We start from the raw sequence: 19,715 nt of genomic DNA, 5'->3' as shown, positions 1-19,715 counted from the left end.
GTGGAAGTTCTTGGCACCATCAGCTCACCTAATACTTCCCTCCAGGATGATGTCAAAACAGCAGAAAGTTTTAAATTATACTCAGTTTTTTATTAATGCATCTTTGTTGCAAGTAAAAAAAAAAAAAAAAAAATGCTCTTTGTAAATGATTACTCAGCAGTGTGTGTTTATGTTTTGGGGAAGTTGAGTCAGGTGACACACCCTAAGTAAATTTCATCATTCAAAAAGTCCTATATAATGACTAATACTTCACTCACATTCACTGAACACGACTAGCCCATTAAGAAATTAGCACAACCACAATGTACTAGTGACTAAGCTGTTCTGGGATGAAGCAATCATCCTGCTTTGACAGCTTATGGTCCTATACGTATTATGGTGAATTAAATTCCACTTCACTTATTCTTTTTTCATTTGAAGTCAGAAGTCTTACTTATTCTTGGACCAGCTTCCTTCTGCAGGCTAAAGTTTACATGATACAATTCAAAAGTATGCATTCCCCTTAAACCTTTCCACATGTTATCATGCTACAACCAGAACATTATGAGAGGTTTTATTGGGATTTTATTTGCTAGCCAAACAGATGGTAGTACCTATTTGTGAAGGAGAAGAAACTGAGACATCTTTTTAACCCTATAAATGTCCCTCTGTGAAATAGTTCAAAATTTCAATTCAACTGTGTTATTGGAGGACAGAACAAGACCATATTACATTTGTAACTTAAAAAAAGAAGGATTATCATGGAACAAATCAAGCTCAATGTCATTAACAAAAACAGTCACTTCCCCTAATAAGTTAAAAATATATACAATGTAAATCTTTAAGAAATTCGTGAAAAACACTTACAGAAAGTAACATATTTGTTACAGAATAACTGTCAGAACATTAATGCTGATGCAGGTAGCTATTTCATTTTAAACTTAGATTAATACGTTTTTAAAAGATCTTTTTAACTGCATTATTTAATTGATGGTTTTTAACTTAACTTATTAACCTTTTTTTTTTAACTTAATTTACAGCAGGTAACATATCACATACAGTAGAGGTGGACCTTGCAGACCCTGCAGACCACATCTGACCTCATGATTTTGCCTTGTTTGCTGCAAAGTGGACAATAAAACATTAAAAATGTTTAACAAATATAACATGTAGCTTGCATTTGTAACCAGCAGTGTTTACTCTGATAAATAGATAAATAAAAAAGTGTAAATCACACACCTGTCTGCATTTTGGTCATCGGAAAGCTAAAGATTCCAGGTCCTGCTGAGAGACCACCCCTCATCTGAATTTCAATGCTCATGGTCGGCTCTAGCCAAATCATATCTAATGGAGATTTTCTGCGCCCCAAACAGTTACTGTGCTCAGATCTTCCACCTGCTCTGCTACAATCAGAACCCAGCTGAGATGCAACTTCTCACTAAAAGCAATCTTCTGATTACCACCAGGATCCAGGGTGTGCATCCTCTCTATCCAGATGTCACTAAAGTGAATTTTTCCAAAGTGTTCTTGCTGCAAGATGCACATAAGCTTGTTTGCTTCAAGTTCTGGGTTTGATTCTGCAAGTGGGTCAAGAAGCAAAAGAACATGATACAGGGTGGATGGAAGATGGATGTAAAGAGGCAGTTTTTCAGTCTCAACTTAAGGAGGCAGGTTACAAATGAAAACTACACTTCAAGAAATAATGTATCACTTATGTTTTTACTTATACCCTACTTAAAGTTGGCAGAACTATAATAAGATACATTGAAGTTCAGACAGATGGAGCCGAGTGGTGCTTAAGCACCCAATCTCCTGCTTCACAGGCCAAACTGCAGCATCTGCATAACTTCTATGAAACAGGCAGGCGCGTAAAAATAAGCAATACTTAACATTATATCATCATCAGAATTTTCAGTAATACTTTAAACAAAGTCTGGAAAATATAACATCCATCCATCCATCCATCCATCCATTTACTCCCGCTTAGTCCTGGTCAGAGTTGCGATGGAGCCAGTGCCTATCTCCAGTACTCTATAGGCGAGAGGCAGGGTACACCCTGGATAGGTCGCCAGTCTGTTGCAGGGCAACAGAAACACAAACAACCATTCACACAAATGAGAGAAGACAATTAGCCTAACAGTCATGTTTATGGACTGTGGGAGGAAACCAGAGTACTCGGAGGGAACCCATGCATGCACAGCATATGCAAACTCCATGCAGAAAGACCCCTGGTCAGGAATCGAACCCGGAACCTTCTTGCTGCATGGCAACAGTGCTGCCTTCTACACTATGCAGCCCGAAAATATAACATGCAATATTTAATTATAGGATCCTGGCTAAAACACTTTCTGTGAAAAATCACCTTCAGTGAAGACATATTTTTCATGCATTCATTTACTGTCGCCTAGAAAAAGTTTCGCTGTTTATTAACATTATAATTAATAAATGTAGAAATAAAAACATGATCTATGTTAGCAGTATCAATAAAATAAACACTAGTAGGAAACTGTTACTTAGTCGGACTTTATTAGCATCAAATGCACTTACATGAACTAACTAAAGTGGGTTTATGATTTCAAATTAAAGTTTTTTTCAGTTAAGCTCCATTAATTCCTTTAATTTGTATATAAACCATAAAACAATGTAGTTTTACAAATTAAGCAACTGATAGGGAGGCTACAAAAGCATCAGCATTCTATTTTACAAAAAGGTAAAAAGAAACCACTGGAATTTGTTTTCCAAGTTTGAAGACGTTTTGCTTCCCATCCACAAAGCTTTTTGTGGATAAGTCTCGGCTGTCCATCTACACCTCATGGACAAAGGAAATTCTTTTGAGTACCAGACTGTTCACATTTTGGACAAAGAAGACATGTGGTTTGAAAGACAGAAAGGGTGGTCTCAGGTTCCAGCTCTCAAAAACCTACAACGCAGCAATAGAGTTGATTCCTTCCTGCTATCAACTCAATCCTCATCGCCATGCAGGGGTCCAAGACATCTCGCCTGGTCAGCCAGGCCAACAACGCCCTTAATGACTCCCCTTTTCAGAGGCATAGGCCAGTATCAGGTATTGCAGGCCAACAAGACGTCAATGCATCCCCATTACTAAGGGGACCTGTTCTTCCGGTTCCGTTAATTTGCATTTTTTTCTAGGCCATAACAAGGCTTTATTGGGCTACTCTATAAAAGCCTGGAACTCAATGCTAATCCAGCATTTTTGAATTGAAAAAGCTTCCTGGATGGGAAGTGAAACGTCTTTAAACTTGGAAAACAAAGTCCAGTGGATTGTTTTTTTAAAATAAAGTTTTATGGAATAACTATGACCTGGATGACTGAGAATCTTCACCAGCACATCAACATTCTACTGTGTTTTTTGATGAATAACTTTGTTGATGGGGGGTGGGGCTTTATTTTGGCTTAGACACCTGCCCACCCCCCATAAAAAATGTGCACATGCCTGTTAAAAGTTCCAGCTGCAGTGATAAATGTAAACAACAGGCATGGACACTAAGAATTTTAGTAGGTTTCCCACATCCTTGCTAAGAATGTATTCGTGTATGTGAATTGTCGCATGTACCTGTGCTCACCCTGTAATGTACTAAAGATGTTTCTATGGTAAATCAATGACTGACTGGCTATAGATCATTTTTTCCTGCTGTGAGGAGGATTAAGTGAGAAAGTATAATTAATATTTCTGAGACATAATAAATGAACAGATTTTTATAGTAGTTTCTTTTTTCTGTCCTTGACTACAGTTTTAATAACTTGAGTGAATCAGTGATGAAATTGAGAATAAATAATGGTAATTTGTTTAACAAGACATTTTTGTTTTACATTTTGCAGCCCTACTTTAAGGTAATTTGGCTGACTCTTAGTGAATAATACAACCTAATTATTTCTTATTTCACACCATGCATTTAAATGCCTCTAATGGGCCAGTTTTCAAATACCTTTTGTTGGTTTAACCATTAACTGAAAAAGGAAACAAAAAACAAAACATTTAGTTTGTTGTGCAGAAGAGGAAGGCTGTCAACTGGCGAAAGTCCTTTTTTGCAATTTTAAAGACACTGATCTTAACTTATGTTAATTTGTAATGAGATTTTCCTCCAACCTTACTTCACACCTCTGCATCAAATCTGATGAAGATATGGTGATTATTAATGACAGACAAGCAAGCTAATTGAACTTTTGTTTTTTTTCTTCCTGCAATGGGCATTAAAATGGCAGAGCTGGTAGTGTGAACATAAAATGCATCCACAATGAGGCGCTGAACGAACCCTGGTGTATTTGGGTGCAGAGGAAGGATATCGCATGTGACAGTTTGTGTCGAATGAGAACCTGATCGAAACTAACTCTGAAAGAGTGTTGGGCATCATGCAGCAGCACTGGGGGAGATGTCAAGTAAGAATAGGACAGGACTGGAACAGCTGCTCATATACACCTGTCCTAAAAAAACATGTCTTTTTTAAATAAATGGACAAATGAACAATTAATATTAACTTTGCTATTACTGAACAACTCAAGCAACATAAATCAACAGGAACTGAAGATGTTAAAATTACCTTTAAAAATCAGTTTTGATGAGGAATAAATTATGGTTGCTATGCAGCAAGAAGGTCCTGGGTTCAAACCCCTGATTGGGGTCTTTTCTATGCACTTTGCACGTTCTCTCCATGCATGTTTTCTTCTTTCTTTTGTTAATCCTTTTGGTATGAGTACATGTGTGCATAGTTGTGTGTCTTCTGTTTCTCTGTGAAGCCTTGTGACTGGTAACCTATCAAAGTTAAACCCAACCTCTTATCCAAAGTTTCCTTGAGGTAAACACCAATTCCCCCTATCAACCGAAGACAGATAGTAATAATAGATACAATATATAAGGTTGTAATTTTGAACACCATGGTAACATACAAAAACATGTCTGAGCAGTTCAGGAAAGTGTAGAAGTTTATGAGCCAGGTACAGATTTAAACAGGTCAAAAAAAAAAAAAGGAAATCATCCATTCCAATGTACACAATGTCTTTAGGTGAAGTCCATTCAAAACAACTGTAAACAGGTTTGAACATCTAAGTAAGTTTACCCTGAAAGGTAAACCTCAAGATCCTAAAATACATCGCAGAAAAAAAGTCTTTACAGTAGCAGCATCTTGCTGCTGTCGATATGAAATTGCATGTTTATGGGTTGATGTGCAGTGATTAATGTCCCCAACATGGTTTATTGCAAACTATAAATAGGATCTCTTTTACTATTTTGTCAATGGCGTCCTTCTTGCCACTCTTCCCTAGCGGCTAGATTCCCTGCAAAATGTTATTGCTCAAATACTCAGTCTATTATCTCATCAAAGTTAAGGCCAAATACAGTATTAAATATACAAATATTTCAATGAACTGACTAATACAGGGTGCTCATTTTTATTACTTTTGCTAAGAAGAAACAAATCTATCAGATCCCAAAAGAAATGAGTACTGACCTCTACTGGTAGGGAAATGTAGTACATGACTGATAAGTGGTTGGGAAACATTCTTAGGGTATGAAATATGACCGTGATAAGATGAAACAGTAAAGGGGACTTAGAAGGCAACTGAAGATGACCCTTCCAGGCACAAAATAAAGTGGGAATCACAAGCTTATCTGGCAGCTCAGGAATAAATAAAACACAGGCATCTTAAGATATGAATCTATGTCGCTTTGTGTTACCCATAAAGTCAACCTTACCACAGTTTTAAGTGCTGGACAAATACATTTGGCTAACTGTCAGTGGGATGACATTAACGATTAAATCATGTAATAAATACATATTTGTCAAATTACGAACATTGTCCATTAACTGCAAAAAAAAAAAAAAAAAAAGATTCACAACAATTTAAAAAAAGAGCAGATTTACTTTCAGACACATAATATATCTACAAAAGCCTCAAATCATTTAGACGGTTTGACATGCTGAGGCTGCAGGGCTGGATTCGCCATGATGGCTTCTGCAGATACAGCGCAGAATCATAGGTACTTTGGAGATGCAAAAACACGCCTTCAGTCCACAGATTTACATATGTTTTCCACCACCTTGTTGAAGACTTCTGGTTCATCAGCATACACATGGTGTGAGGCGTTATCTATCAGCTGCAAAGGGAACAGTTTGGGAAAAAAAGGACATGAAAAACAGCTAGTTACAGACTTATTTAACTAAAATCACATCTAAGTTTACAGTTTTAGCTTTTGATTGAAGTGGAAAGGTGCCTTTCACAGGAACATTAGTTTAGACTTTTCCCATTTCAACATATAGCAATTAAAACTTCTATATACTTTTTTCTAAGATTTTATGTTATAGACAAATAAAAAACAGCAAATAGCTCTTAAGTCTAAGTCATGCATGTTGAAAGTGTGACATGCATTGGTGTTAAGCTCCCAGAGTGCACACTTTAAAAAAAAATTATTTTTTTTTTTGTAAATGTAGCATTAGTTTGGTTGGAATATACAGTATTTGCATCAGCTTTGTAAATCCAAGGACAGAAAATATTGCCAGTTCATCATAACGGAATAGTTTAAGCTAAGTCAGACTGAATGGCGGATCGATATATAGATCCATGGTAACTATCCCAGCTTATATTGGTGATGTGGTGCCCAGTGCAATTTTCAGTCTTGGTTTCCCAAGGCACCTATAGTTGCATATTAGGGCACAAAAAAAAAAAGTTTAATATGTCCCAAGACATGTATCAATCTTCCAGAACTTACTTTTTTCTCTTCTCTCCACTCTAACATTAATACAAATAACATGATGATCATGTCAGATCTATTGGTTTCCTAAACAAACACACATTATTTGACTTTCCAAATTATGAACTACAACTTTTTTCCTTTCCTTTAGGGATATCCCTATCCAATATAAATTTTTAGAATTTGTCGAATACCAGTCATAATACAGCATCAGATTTGATTGGCCTGCATTTAAAATCTCCACTATATGTAAGCTGAGAGAAAAACTATGCTTTTATCTTCTACAGTTTAAAGTTAATGTAACCCACTGGTTAAAAGTAAATGGATAATTGTTCTAAGACCTAATGCTGTCGACTATTGTTCTCCTTTTAAGTAATACCAATTGATCAAGCCTTTTCTAACACTCCCGTCTGCAAAACGAGTAATTAAAGCATGTATGATTTGTGTTGCTGCCTTATTGGCTCAATATCAGTATTGTATATTAAAAAGTTGTATCGGGACATCCCTTGTTTGCTTATCAAATAAAATCCTGATGAAGACATTGATGATGTAGTTGTACAAATTAAAGGGATATGAAAAATTACAGGCCTAATACTAGTATATACTGAATAGGCCTGTTGCTTGCCATCTGTCCACTCACCAGTACTTTGGTGTAGGCCTTGCACCTAATCTCGGCTGCTCTGTCCCCAGATGAGCTGTCCACCCAAGACCGAGCCCCGTACAGCATGGTGACAGGCATGGAAGGGGACAGCAGATTTACTCGCTGCAGCATGGGCCTCTTTGCCCAACCCAGTGTTTCTGACATGGCCCGGAAACCAACCTCCCCACTGGGAGAGTGAGAGACAACAACAAGAAAGGGAGACATTGTAATTTTTCCCAGGAATAAATTAGATTTTAGGACCTTATTTGACCGTACCTTGGAGTCTGTGCATTACAGTGGTAAATATACTGTGTCATTGTGTCATCATCAAAAAGGTCCTCAAATTTTCTTTTAAAATCAGGGCGGAATCTGTTCACCAATCCTGGACCTGAATGAGGAAACCAAAATGGTGAGATGATGGTGCAACATTTTAACTACTACAAATACTAAATACTTACCCCATGGGCCTGCAGCTCTGATAACAGCCAGAGGGTTAAACAAGCTAAAAATCGAAATTATGGCTTTTGCCCATCGGGGAGGGCCGGGCCTCTTTACCACCTCAGAACCTTGATCCTGACTCTGCTGGCTCTCTGGTTTGGGTCGCTCTGGGAAGCCCCAGGGGTCCACCAAGATAAGGTGAGAAACTCTGTAAAGAGATTAAAATAATGACATTTATTTGGAACAAGCAGTTTATATGTAGAAAAGGGTAGTAGTATTTAATGCAGTACATGGAATAACCACCAGATGGTGACAAAAATAAAAGGGAATTTTTTTTTTAATTATTTTGTTACAGAAATCAAAGAAATGTTCAACATGAGCTGATTTTTAAAATCTGAAAAGATTGTTCAGAAACTTTGTGTTGCTCTAAATACATTTGCAGCAGGCTGTAACAGTAAAGATAACTCTATTAAATTAGACAGATGTTATTGGGTGGGTAAATATTTTTAAGGCAATAGTGAACATAAAAAGATACATTATCAGTTTCATTTAGAGAAACCTTGTTTAATAGTCTTAGCATCGGGCTATGCAAATTGTGCTTGTGTGATTTGTTTATGGAAAGCAGCTGCTAGCCAGTAAACCTACTTCACAGTGGTGGTTTAACAATGAAAGGTGGGACTGCAGGCTGAAGAATGCAGAGTAAGCATTCAGTGTGGTAAGAGGGGTAAATCCTTTTTAGAGCTAACTACTGGAAAACCGCAGTACAGAGTGGAAACTTAGGAGTCTGCAAGTTTCCATAGCAACCATTAGACACTATTCTTTGTCTTATTATCACAAATGACAACATGTGGAGTTTACTAGGACTTTAACTCAACTGAGCAATGGTTCGATGGGCATAAAATTAACCTTCGTTCATGAGTATCTCAGAGGACTGATCAAAGATGCTGCAGTGACGTGTATGTTATTGGACTGTCAAATTGACACAGCAGGGGTCCTAATTAATGTAGAAAGCAGGGATTTTGTCTGTTATTTTCCTATATACATATTTTAATTACATTTTTATTTTCAAATTTTTCTGTGAACTTATTCTCAGTAAAAAGAGAGCCATGAATAATTACCTGGAAGGATGTTGAATTGCGTACGAGGTAGCCAGATAGCCCCCCAGGCTGTGCCCTAATAGAATCATGCTCTCCAGACCAACAGCCTGCCTCCACTGTTCAATAGAGTCGACAAACTGCTCCTCTGCCTTGGCAGGATCTGAGGGGAATGGAGGCCTCGAACTCCTACCAAAGCCCAAAAGGTCGAAGGCGTAGACTGTCCGTGAGCGGCTCAGTGCATCTAGGTTCCTGATCCACAGTCCAACCCCTCCTCCAAAGCCATGAACCATTACCAGGGGAGTCTTAGGTGCTGGGGAAAAACAGGATGAGGAAAACATCAATCTTCTGAGAGCTGACTTTTAATGTAAAGTCTTAAGCTTTTTTTTATTTTGCTTTCACGCCTATTTCCTTCCTGCAAGGACTATTTAGGATCTCAATACCTTGCTCTGCAGATTTGGGAGTCCCCTTGTTGGTAAGAGACAGAGTCCATATTCGGTCCTGGTTCTGGAGGGTCACAAACCTTGCCCATAAATCATTCTTAATACCTGTTGAGTGGAGCAATGAAACAGTGAGACAGGTTTTCTAACGAATGCTCAGTGGTTACGTAATCAACCTGCATACTGTCTGTGAACACAGCCTTACAGGCAAGAATTTTAGACTCTGTAGTCTTCAACAGGGACATGGAGGTCGGACGCCAGGAGGGCCACCAGCTCCAGATTGAACCTGACCTAATCAAAATAAAATGAAAAGAGAAGCATGTAAAGAATATGATTTTAGATGGTACAGAAACTATTCAGCACATGCTGAATGCTTACTAACAATGCCTCTGGCTCAAGTCCAGGGTTAGAGTAAGTGTAATCAATGCCATTGTTTGCATAACACTCTCAACAACACACTTGTTATCCTCCAGAGGATTTGGACTGACTTCCATTTATTTCTATGGTCTAAATCAGACCCTTACCCTTACCATACCTGTTACCAATAAAAATCTAATCCTAAAGATAACTAAAATTAAACTTACGCCTTAATCCTAAGGTTAAACCCCTACCCCAAAACTGGACCTTCCCTCATGGGAAACAGGCAACTGGTCTGCACAAGGACTTGTAAGCAAATTTTGGGGAAGTTGGTCTTACACTGTCCCCACAAGGTAACAAAAAAGCATCTATAAACACACAGAACGGAGAAGAGAGAGAGAGAGATACTACAGCTAAGTGTTGCATTTGAAAGCAGTCATGCTGTGAATAGCCTTTATTTAATACGTTTAAGGTCAGAGAAGTGGGTCCTTGGAACATTTTGTGGAAGTGCTTTTCTCTCATGCAGGAAATATCAAAATATGGATTTTTTTCCCCCCTTCTTTAAGCACACACCGCATAACCTGATGACAAGGTAAATGGTTTAACAGAAATCCTTTTTCTTAGGTCTTTTTTATGTTCATTTTAATGTGATTTATTGAAATATTTGTCTTTAGACTAACAAAAATAAAAAAATGTCAAGTTAAAAATTGAAGGATTAATGAATTCCAAACCATAAAAATCTCTGAAAACTTAGGTGTGTGTTTGTATTTATCCCTCTATTGGTTTGATAATAACAAATTAAAATAAATTCTAGTGCAAAAAATTGTTGCAGTAAACATGAAGTGCCTTTCATTATAAGGAGGACTTAAAGCTTAGAGAACGCTGACAAACAGCATAATTAAGATAGAGGACCACAGCAGAAAGTCCATGGAAAATTTTAAAGCAGATTATGCTTATTTAACAACATCCTTAGGTTTGGACATATCAGAGATTCCTCACAGGTCATTGATTCAGAGCATTATTGAGAGAAGAAACCAAAACATTCTGGAGTCGCCGCAGAGATTCACTGATTTGCTTAAAGATTCTGCCCAAATAATTTGAATCACTCTACAAAACTCTCCTTTGTAGAGGACTTCCAAAAAGAGAAAAAACTATGAAAAATGCTGTTTACTTTTGACCACACATGTGTATGAGACACAGAAAATAATGCAAAAAGATGTTCTGATAATGTGCCTCTATGGAAGAGGTCATAAGTGGCAGAAAACTAACACACTAATCACACCATTCCTACAGTAAAGCATGGTTGTAGATACATCATTCTGTGGGGATATTTTTCCTCCAGCTTCAACAAGGAAAAGTTCTCAGAATTGATAGGATGAGGCATAAATACAGAGCAGTCTGGGAGGAAAACATAAGAGAATACAACAGACCAAACTTCATGCTTGAGAATTTTTTTTTTCTTTTTTCAAATAAATTAATGAATCTATTATTTCCACTAAATAACTATTCACTACACTGCGTTATTTTTCCAATAAAACAAACAAAACATAGTTAAAACTTTTTAAGGTTATACATGCTTCACCAAAAGCACAGTGCAAATCTGATAGTCTGTTACTGGTTATTAGTATTTTATAACATAGCAATGCACCTGGAATCTCACCTGTTTTTTGTATTTTCCAACCTGGAGAACAAAGAGTGATGAAGCTGAACTGAAGTGACATGAGCCCAATTATCTGATGGTGAACAAAACTTGTAAAAATAAATGAGTCAGCAATTACCTTTACCTCATATATATCTGCATTAACCTTTAGATTTATATTAGTTTTATGGTTTTTGTTGTAATGATAGAAAAGTGGGTAAAAAGTAAAGGTAATACATAAAGGATGCCGGATGATGTCATCTGATAATGCAGGAAGAAATCAATGGCAAAGGTAAAACTATCACCTGTTCCACCAATAAAAATGCAGCTCAGTTTCTCTGAGTCACTGGAGATTATTCTCTAACCTCTGCTCTCCTTTATTCACGCAGGTGCTTTTGTTAAGCATGTTTGCTTAACCACCATTAATAATAGAAAACAAACTAAACAGGCTACTGGATATGTATTATAATAATGGCACCATATGATTCTCGATTAAACGTTTATATTCCCTCAGATTAAAAACAAGGAGCCAGATTATTATAAAAGGTTATCATTTTTCAGATTATGTAATGTTACATTTACATTAGGCTATACATAAACAGCTACGTAAAGATTGTAAATCCAGACTAGGGAGCAGTTTCTACCTCCCTGACACATCATTATTTATTTTTCACCCCTTATAGACAATAAAAACTGGACCTACACGTCCAGTTTTCACAAGTTGACCTAATGTAGAGTGATGTAAAGAGCGGAGATGTTTAGTTAAAGGTGTGGAAGTTACTCACTCTGTCTCGCAGTTGTTCTGCATGGGAGCTGGTGCTGGAGCTGGATCCATCGGCTGTTACATTCAAATCAAACAAAGTCACACACAAATGTCAACCGACTCCTCCGAAATTGCATTAAGCCCTGTCTGCTATCTATTTAACTTATGTATGTTTTGTAACCAACCCATTCCTACGTAATGTGACCGCGTGCAAAGATCGCTTCTTAGAAAGATGTAGTTGCCCGCAAAGAATTTGAGTCCCCCGTTTATTAGCATCGTTGAGAAAACCTTTGAGAGTTCACAGAACTAAAACACTTTAGCCATTGTTTATGTTTAACAACATTCCACAAGGTGATACAAATTGAGAATATACAAACAATACAAAAACAAGAAAAAACAAACTATATCGTTTTAAACTGCACATTCCCACCGAAAGTCTAAGATATCTATATATAATTAAGTTAATAAAAATGTCGTTTCTATATGAGTGAGTTAAATATATACGCTTATCTAAAACGCAAAAACATTTAAAAATAAATAGCCAAAAAACTATAAAGTGCAATGAAATTGTAGCTGAACATCTTTCCTTTATTTGCATCTATGTGCTTCACGTTGGGTAACGTTTACGTACAGTACGTAGGAATTTGACTTCCTCACCCCCGCATGACCGATACGTAAAGTTGTCTAACATATTGTGAGTGGCAACTTTGCTACGGAAACAAAGCTCTGTGATTTCTAAAAACGTTTTTGTTTTTATTCTCACGATGTCAGCAACTGAGACAGTAAATTAAGATAAACAAGTATATCCATGACGAAAAAAATGTGGTCACAATAAATTTAAATATACAGATTACTTAAAATAATTCAGCATGCACCTTCATTCAGTTTCACTTCCTGTAACTAAATGTATTTTTAGTTTTTTATGTTTCGCTTTAGCCAAACCCTTTTGAAGCCAGCGTGAAGTTGTTTGATGAAATGATGATACACAAGACTAATGATAATTACACAATTAAATATATTATTATTACTTCATAGATATTATTATTGCCATTGTTTGAGTTCTGTTGTTGTACAGATAAGAGATAATATGTATTCACTTCTTTTTCTTTGGAATAAGAACTGACTACAAACTTTGAGAGCAGTCATTTAATCACTCAAGGTTATATAAGTGCAAAAATGGTTTTCCTTAGCCATAGTCTGGGAATGTAAACAGTGTTGAATATATGAAGGTCTTCCCCTAGTATTTGAAATATTGGAGGTAAAACGTTGTCTTGCTGTGTCTAATTATAATTTAAGTTACATTTTTATTTTATTATCACTTGTAAAGCGTTGGAACAGAGAAACGGATGTTTTTAAACAGACGTGCCACTCACAATATGGCGACTACGTTGAGGCACTAGTTAGACACAACTGGCAATCGGCAATCTGTGCTACTCGGAATATTATCAATGTAACACACTGGCTTCTTCCGGTTGGTGAGGACACGTCACTGATAGAAGTGAAGACCAGAAGCTGTGCATACCTTCGTCAGCCTTTTTTTAATAATACAATAGAAGAATCATGTCGAACTCAGTCGTGTCGGTTATCTCCAGATTTTTGGAGGAGTACACCACCACGACGCCCAATAAGCTGAAAGTGGTGGACGCTTACCTGCTGTACATCCTGCTAACCGGAGCGATGCAGTTTCTCTACTGTCTCCTCGTTGGTACCTTCCCATTCAACAGCTTTCTGTCAGGCTTCATCTCCTGCGTGGGCTCTTTTATTCTCGCAGGTAGCTAATTCTGCAACGGTTTTTGTGAAGCTTTCTGTGCGATGGGTATAAAACACTTGATTTTAGAGTTCTCGGTCAAAATTGAGCTCTGGCCTGGTTCGTGCTAACTGGCTAACAGCTAAAACAAATGTCCGCATGTTTTCTTTTTTTGTTATAAAGAGGCTATCTAATGTTTTTAAAGACAAATTAAGTTTTAAAACAAGCATATTTAGACCTCCCTACACGTGTTGTCTATTTATTAAAATAAGTGATTTAAAATACTTAGTACACCTAGCCAGCTTGCTAAAATAGCTTAAGTTTATATGTGTTGTAAACACTTGCGTCAATTTTATGTAATAACCCACCTATTAGACTTTAAGCATCAATAAATATTATGATTTAGATTATTATATTTTCATGTATGTAGATAGAAAGTACATTTAAAATAGTTTAACAAGCCCCTGTGCTCACTATATTTGATCAGAACTATACAGAAGTATACACCACATAGTCTCTATATAGAAGCTGGCACTATCAAGGCCTGATTTGAATTAAGAGAACAATACAGTTTAATAAATGCATGGTCATTCATGAGTTCCTTTTCTCATTTGGAACTGGGAGCAACAAGGAAGGAAGATTTGTAGAGTTCAAAAAGACTCATAGCTAAAATCATTTTGAGATTGAAAGTTATACTTTAAAGTTGTCCAATTTAAAGTTGTATATTTAAATATCAAATAATTCTCGCTTGAACATGTATTTAAATGTACTCTTTATCAGACTATATTGTCCCAAAATGTAGAAAAATTCTATATAAAAAAAAACCCTGTCTTAAATTCTGTGGGGTTTTTTTTTCTTTATCTTATGCAGGCCAGTTAGTTATAGGTCAGCCTGTACACCTAAATTCAGCCACTCATATATCAACGGGTATCTGTCGTTCAAATTTTTTCGGTCATAGCATCTTGCAGCTAATTTACGCAACCGTGGAAATGAGAAATAAGAATTATTTACTTTCCCATTGAGTTAAGTTCCAGTGTTCACGGGGATGGACGTCTGTGTCTTCAGCAGGCGTAGAGCTAACAGTACTGGTAGCGTTGCGACGCAGGTGCTCAGACATGTCAAACATGTACGGCTGTAAGCCTTTTACACCAAACCAAGCTTCTGCTGCCCTTGCGTCCTCTTCCACAACAACTTTGTCCCCACTTTCCTCCTCTAAATAAAAAATGTATAATGGAGACTCATCCGCGACCTCCGACACAAAACTCTCCTCCTTTTGCATGTTTCCACTGTCCATAGCGTTCCTTGGCAGTGTCGTTTCTAAGTCACCAATTTAGTGCCATTTGGTCCCAATGTAATTTCCCATTGGGAACCTACTACCACCAAGTTACTAACTGGCATTTTTGTTCTATCCATCTCTTAATATCTTCTAAAACATAGAAAGTGCCCCCAAAGTAGCCCTGATATCACATGTTGTTGCTAGGTATTTTAGAGTCCCACAGCAGTTGGGTGCAATGTTTTTGATATGTTATTTCACATGTAGGCGGAATAGCAAAAGCAAAAGATGCGGGGACAAGATTAAAGCCTTGTGGTACGCCAAAGGATATGTTTGCTTTTAAAGATAGCCATCCAGCCTAGTTTAAGCTCTCTTGCCTAATTAAGATCTAAACCATGGAAATGTTGATCCCTTAATTTTGTTTTGTTCTCACGAAATTGAAACATATGGGTCTGCCATATTAAAAGCTTATTCTTAGATAATTCTTCATGTTTGTTCAGACCAAACACGAATAAAGAGATATTTACATATTATCCCTATGTGAATGCTTGTTCAGGAAATAAGCGATGCGAAGGAGGCATTTCTACCTGTGCAAAAAAGAGAAAAGCAATATTTACTGGAGTTAAAAAATCTGTCAGAATTGTATCAACCAATCAGGGACTGTATGTGGTTGCAATAACTAGGGGTGTCCCAATGCAACTTTTTCATTTCCGATAAAATGCCCATATGGCAGCTTTGAGAACTGACCATAGATATTGACCCAATACAATATTGTCACTAATAATACATGGTTAAGACCATTGGACTTTGTTTTCCTAGTTTGAAGATGTTGGGCTTCCCATCCAGGAAGTTTTCTCAATTGAAATGTCTGGATTTGCGTTGAGTTCCAGGCTTTTATAGAGTCGCCCAATAAAGTCTTTTTATGGCTTACAGAACATGAAAATTAACTGAACTGGAAGAACAGGTCCCCTTAGTAATGGGGAGTTGTTGAGGTCGTTGTTAGCTTGCAATGCCTGATACTGGCCTATGCCAGTAAGGTTTGAGTTCCAGGCTTATAGAGTGGCACAAACAAAAGCCTAATTATGCTGTAGAATGTTACAAATGGCTTGATCAAGCAATATTATTAAAACAGGGAACAAACGTCAGCAACAAAACATATGACAACAACTGACCCATGCAAAACTAAGGACTTACAAATACCTTTAACAGAAGCAGTGTTTCTATCAGCATGAAAATATTTGAGATTTTAGTTGCCATCTGATAAAATCTGTTATAAGCTGTTTTTTGTCTTATATTGGACCGATATTCGACATTAATATCTGACCGGTGCATCACTAGTGATAAATTCAATACATGCAGCAAGTGGTTTTGAAATAATGTAAGAAATATGCAGCCAGTTTTTAGTTATGAATGGAGGTTAAAAGTTTCTCAGTAATGTGTCTTTTAAAGTATACAGTAGTTTTGCATATTTGACTTATTGCTACCAGTTCTATATCGCTCGCTTTGTATGCTTGTTTGGCAGCTTGTTTGAATACAAGCAGCTTCTCTCACAACACATCTGGACAATGCAACTTCTCTTCTCCCCAGCCTTACTTTCTGACACTGTGACTTTTATAAAAATTACTGACACAAGGCGGCGGCTTTAGTCAAATCATTAAAGCAATGCTTTAGACTTCTGGTAAGCATTCAACCCTGGCTGTATGTTGTTGTCCGTTGGCTGCGAGAGCCACTTGATTGATAGATGTTAGCTCACTCTATGGGGATATTAGGCAATTGATTTTGTCTACTTCAAAAAATAGTAACCTTGGTAGAAATTTTGAAATAAAAAATATACAAAACAAAATAAGACATTTTGTCTTTTTTAATTTTTACAAAATTTTTTATGGTTAAAAAATGGTAAAATGCATATTGCATAATTTGGGATATTTAATGCAAGTTGCTGAATGAACTGATTTCATAGAAAAAGCCTATAGCATCATATCCTGGCCTATTAATATAATATTTTGTCCTGAATCTGCAAATGAAGAGCTTCACTTGTCACAAAGCCAAACTCACTTAAGATGGAGAATAAAAAGAGAACCTACTATTACTAGCTGCAGTTTATGATGTAGTGGACTGTATCTTTAAGAAGACAAGGCAGCTGGAAAAAATTAGATTTCCCAATCGTGTTTTAGTCGGATGGAAACTGTTTTTTTTCCAAGTTATGAAACTTGCAATAAACAGAGTGCTATCACTGCTAAATGAAAATATCTGTTAAGAGCAGGTTTCACAACAGATCTATCAGAAGTGCATCTCCATCCTACAATGCAGTCAGAGGAGAGTTTGATTCTGTTCTCTGAATTTGTTTGTACTTTTTTGTTAGTATGAGCTGTAAGAAGTAAAGATAGCTAAGGTGCACTATAGGGGTTCTATTTAGCTCTGGGTTACGTTGTTTTTTGTTATTGATATTTATAAAAAAAAATTCTCCTTTTAAAGTGCACAAGTTAACCTGAACGTGACACTTTATGCACAGTTTTCCTTAACCTTTTCACTGCAGTGACAGCTGGCACTTCCATGCTGTTAATTCAAGGAAAAGGCTGAGCTTTTCAGATGTTGATATTAGAACTTCTTTTTGCTGCAGAAGCTTCCTTTCATGTAAATGTGTAATTGTGTTGTAAAATGTGGATTTTTCTTTTTAGAAAGGCATTTCATTTTTTTCTTAACTTGCATTTCTCTTTTCACTTCTTTTTTTTTACAGGTAAAATAAGTTTGAACAGTTCAAAGAAAAATCTGCAGAATGTGCCAATTTGTAATAAATCAATAAAATCCCCCCCCAAAAATTAATTAAAATGTAAAAAGTAAAATTGTCTGCATTTAGTATAATGAAGTGAAAATGAATCAGCATTTCTTGGTATTTTTTTTGTTCACATTTTTTTTGTTTTTTTTCTCCAGTGTGTCTTCGTATCCAGATCAACCCTCAGAACAAAGGGGACTTCTTGTCCATTTCTCCTGAGAGGGCCTTCGCTGACTTCCTGTTCGCTCACACCGTCTTGCATCTCGTTGTGATGAACTTCATTGGCTGAAATAAATCGGAATCAGATACACATCACCCCTTCACGAAGGTCTTTATTTTACCCATTCATTAACCTCAACAGTTATCAAAGCTGTTTTCCTTTAGGACTTTTGATTTATCAGAGTCTCCAACACATATTTTAGCTTTATAATTATAAGCGTATGCTTGGTGTCTCATCACCTTACGGTGCATCCAGAAATTATCCTCAATGCTTCACATTTTTTTCACATTTAGTTATCTTAAAGCCTTTTTCCAATTTAATAATCAGTTTTGTACAAATCAAACAACAGGGAATGTGAAAAAAAAATTTTTTGAGATTGCTAAAAGTTTAAGAATAGCAAACAAATTTCTACATCGGGAACGACCTTAAGTCTTTTTTAATATGCTGCCAAACCCTAATACACCTTTCTTTCAGTGGATTTGCTTGTTTTTCTTTGCAGTACATCTCAAACTCCATCAGATTTGATTGGACAAATCTGTGTACATGTTCCATATATCTGGCTTTGCCATTTACAGAGTGGTTCTGAGTAGGTTTTCATCCAGGATGTCTTATAAATTGCTTCATTTCCTGGAAGCTCCTGCTGCTGACAAACATCTCCATAGCATGATGCCGTCATCGCCATGCTTTAAGGAATCAATGGTATTTAACAAGAAAGAATCCTGTCTGGAGTCCCAAATTCTTTGATTTAATGCTTAGTGTTTGCACTCTGACATGCACTGTCGACTTGGGGAACCAATCTGCACAGAAATCTATTTTCCTAATCGTGTCCAGTCAACTGAATTCACCACAGATGAACTATGTTTACATTTTAGATGCATCATAAAGATGATTGAGAAACAGAAAGGAACTTAACTCAGTTTCAAGCTTCAATCTAAAGGCTATAAATACTTTATTAAATGTTATTTCTTAGTTCTATATTGGTAAGGAAACAGCCACAAAACACCTTTCCTGCATTCTCATAATAATATATTGTATGTACAATTTGAGTGAAGAGATTAATTACATTTATAATGAAACTGTAAAATAACTCGATGTGCCAAAAGTGCAGTGCTGTAATACTCTCCAGATGTACTTTAAAAACTTAGAACTTAGAGAAACGTTGTGCGTCCTAAATCTGGAACGTTGGTGTATTTGTTATTTTCTATAGGACAGAAAAGCAGACACCAAGTCTTACCCTTTAGGCCTGTTTCATTTTAACGAGCATTGCCAATTTATCATTCCACTGTCATAGAAACTGGTAGAGTTCCACATACTGTTTTTACTTAGGAGGAAAAAAAGTGACATTGTATTTTGAACTTGCCAACAGCAAAATAAGTCAGACCATTGTTTTTGTCTCCTGGTTAATAAACGTTATTTTCTTTCTCTCTTTTCTGCCCTCAGATCACAAAACAAGTCATCAGATCTCCTCCGTTTTACAGCAGCTTATCTGGACAGACGACATCCAGCATCAACACTCAATGAGATGCAATGTCTTACATTTGATGCAGTACAGTTTTCTTACTGAAATAATTCATTAGTTATGTTGACCTTTGTAAAACATTCCCTTTTGCACTGACGGAAATAAAAAAGAAGTGTAATGGTGGCTT

General features: G+C 36.6%; 2 protein-coding genes across 4 annotated transcripts; one reads left to right on the top strand and one right to left on the bottom strand.

The window, feature by feature from the left end:
- Window positions 1-5,814: 5,814 nt before the first annotated feature.
- Window positions 5,815-12,241, bottom strand: abhd4 (abhydrolase domain containing 4). Of its 2 annotated transcripts, XM_015395858.1 has the most exons (9): window positions 12,079-12,241; window positions 11,315-11,335; window positions 9,503-9,588; window positions 9,301-9,405; window positions 8,882-9,170; window positions 7,784-7,971; window positions 7,602-7,713; window positions 7,326-7,512; window positions 5,815-6,091 (listed from the first exon to the last, which is right to left on the bottom strand). In XM_015395858.1, exons 1-9 carry the CDS (start codon window positions 12,126-12,128, stop codon window positions 6,002-6,004), a joined length of 1,128 nt encoding a protein of 375 aa, XP_015251344.1. In that variant the 5' UTR covers window positions 12,129-12,241; the 3' UTR covers window positions 5,815-6,001. The 2 variants fall into 2 exon arrangements, with proteins under 2 accessions (XP_015251344.1, XP_015251345.1); XM_015395859.1 differs by lacking the exon at window positions 11,315-11,335 and having other exon boundaries at window positions 12,079-12,240.
- A 1,276-nt stretch (window positions 12,242-13,517) lies between these two features.
- Window positions 13,518-19,715, top strand: dad1 (defender against cell death 1). Of its 2 annotated transcripts, XM_015395855.1 has the most exons (3): window positions 13,520-13,827; window positions 18,008-18,177; window positions 19,510-19,715. In XM_015395855.1, the coding sequence occupies exons 1-2, from the start codon at window positions 13,617-13,619 to the stop codon at window positions 18,136-18,138; spliced, it is 342 nt and encodes a 113-aa protein (XP_015251341.1). In that variant the 5' UTR covers window positions 13,520-13,616; the 3' UTR covers window positions 18,139-18,177; window positions 19,510-19,715. The 2 variants fall into 2 exon arrangements, with proteins under 2 accessions (XP_015251343.1, XP_015251341.1); XM_015395857.1 differs by lacking the exon at window positions 19,510-19,715 and having other exon boundaries at window positions 13,518-13,827; window positions 18,008-18,180.

Source organism: Cyprinodon variegatus, unplaced genomic scaffold (genome assembly GCF_000732505.1).
Source record: "Cyprinodon variegatus isolate N-32 unplaced genomic scaffold, C_variegatus-1.0 Scaffold765, whole genome shotgun sequence".
Taxonomy (NCBI): domain Eukaryota; kingdom Metazoa; phylum Chordata; class Actinopteri; order Cyprinodontiformes; family Cyprinodontidae; genus Cyprinodon; species Cyprinodon variegatus.
The sequence above is the reverse complement of the archived record's forward strand: the minus strand, read 5'-3'. Positions and strand labels throughout refer to the sequence as shown.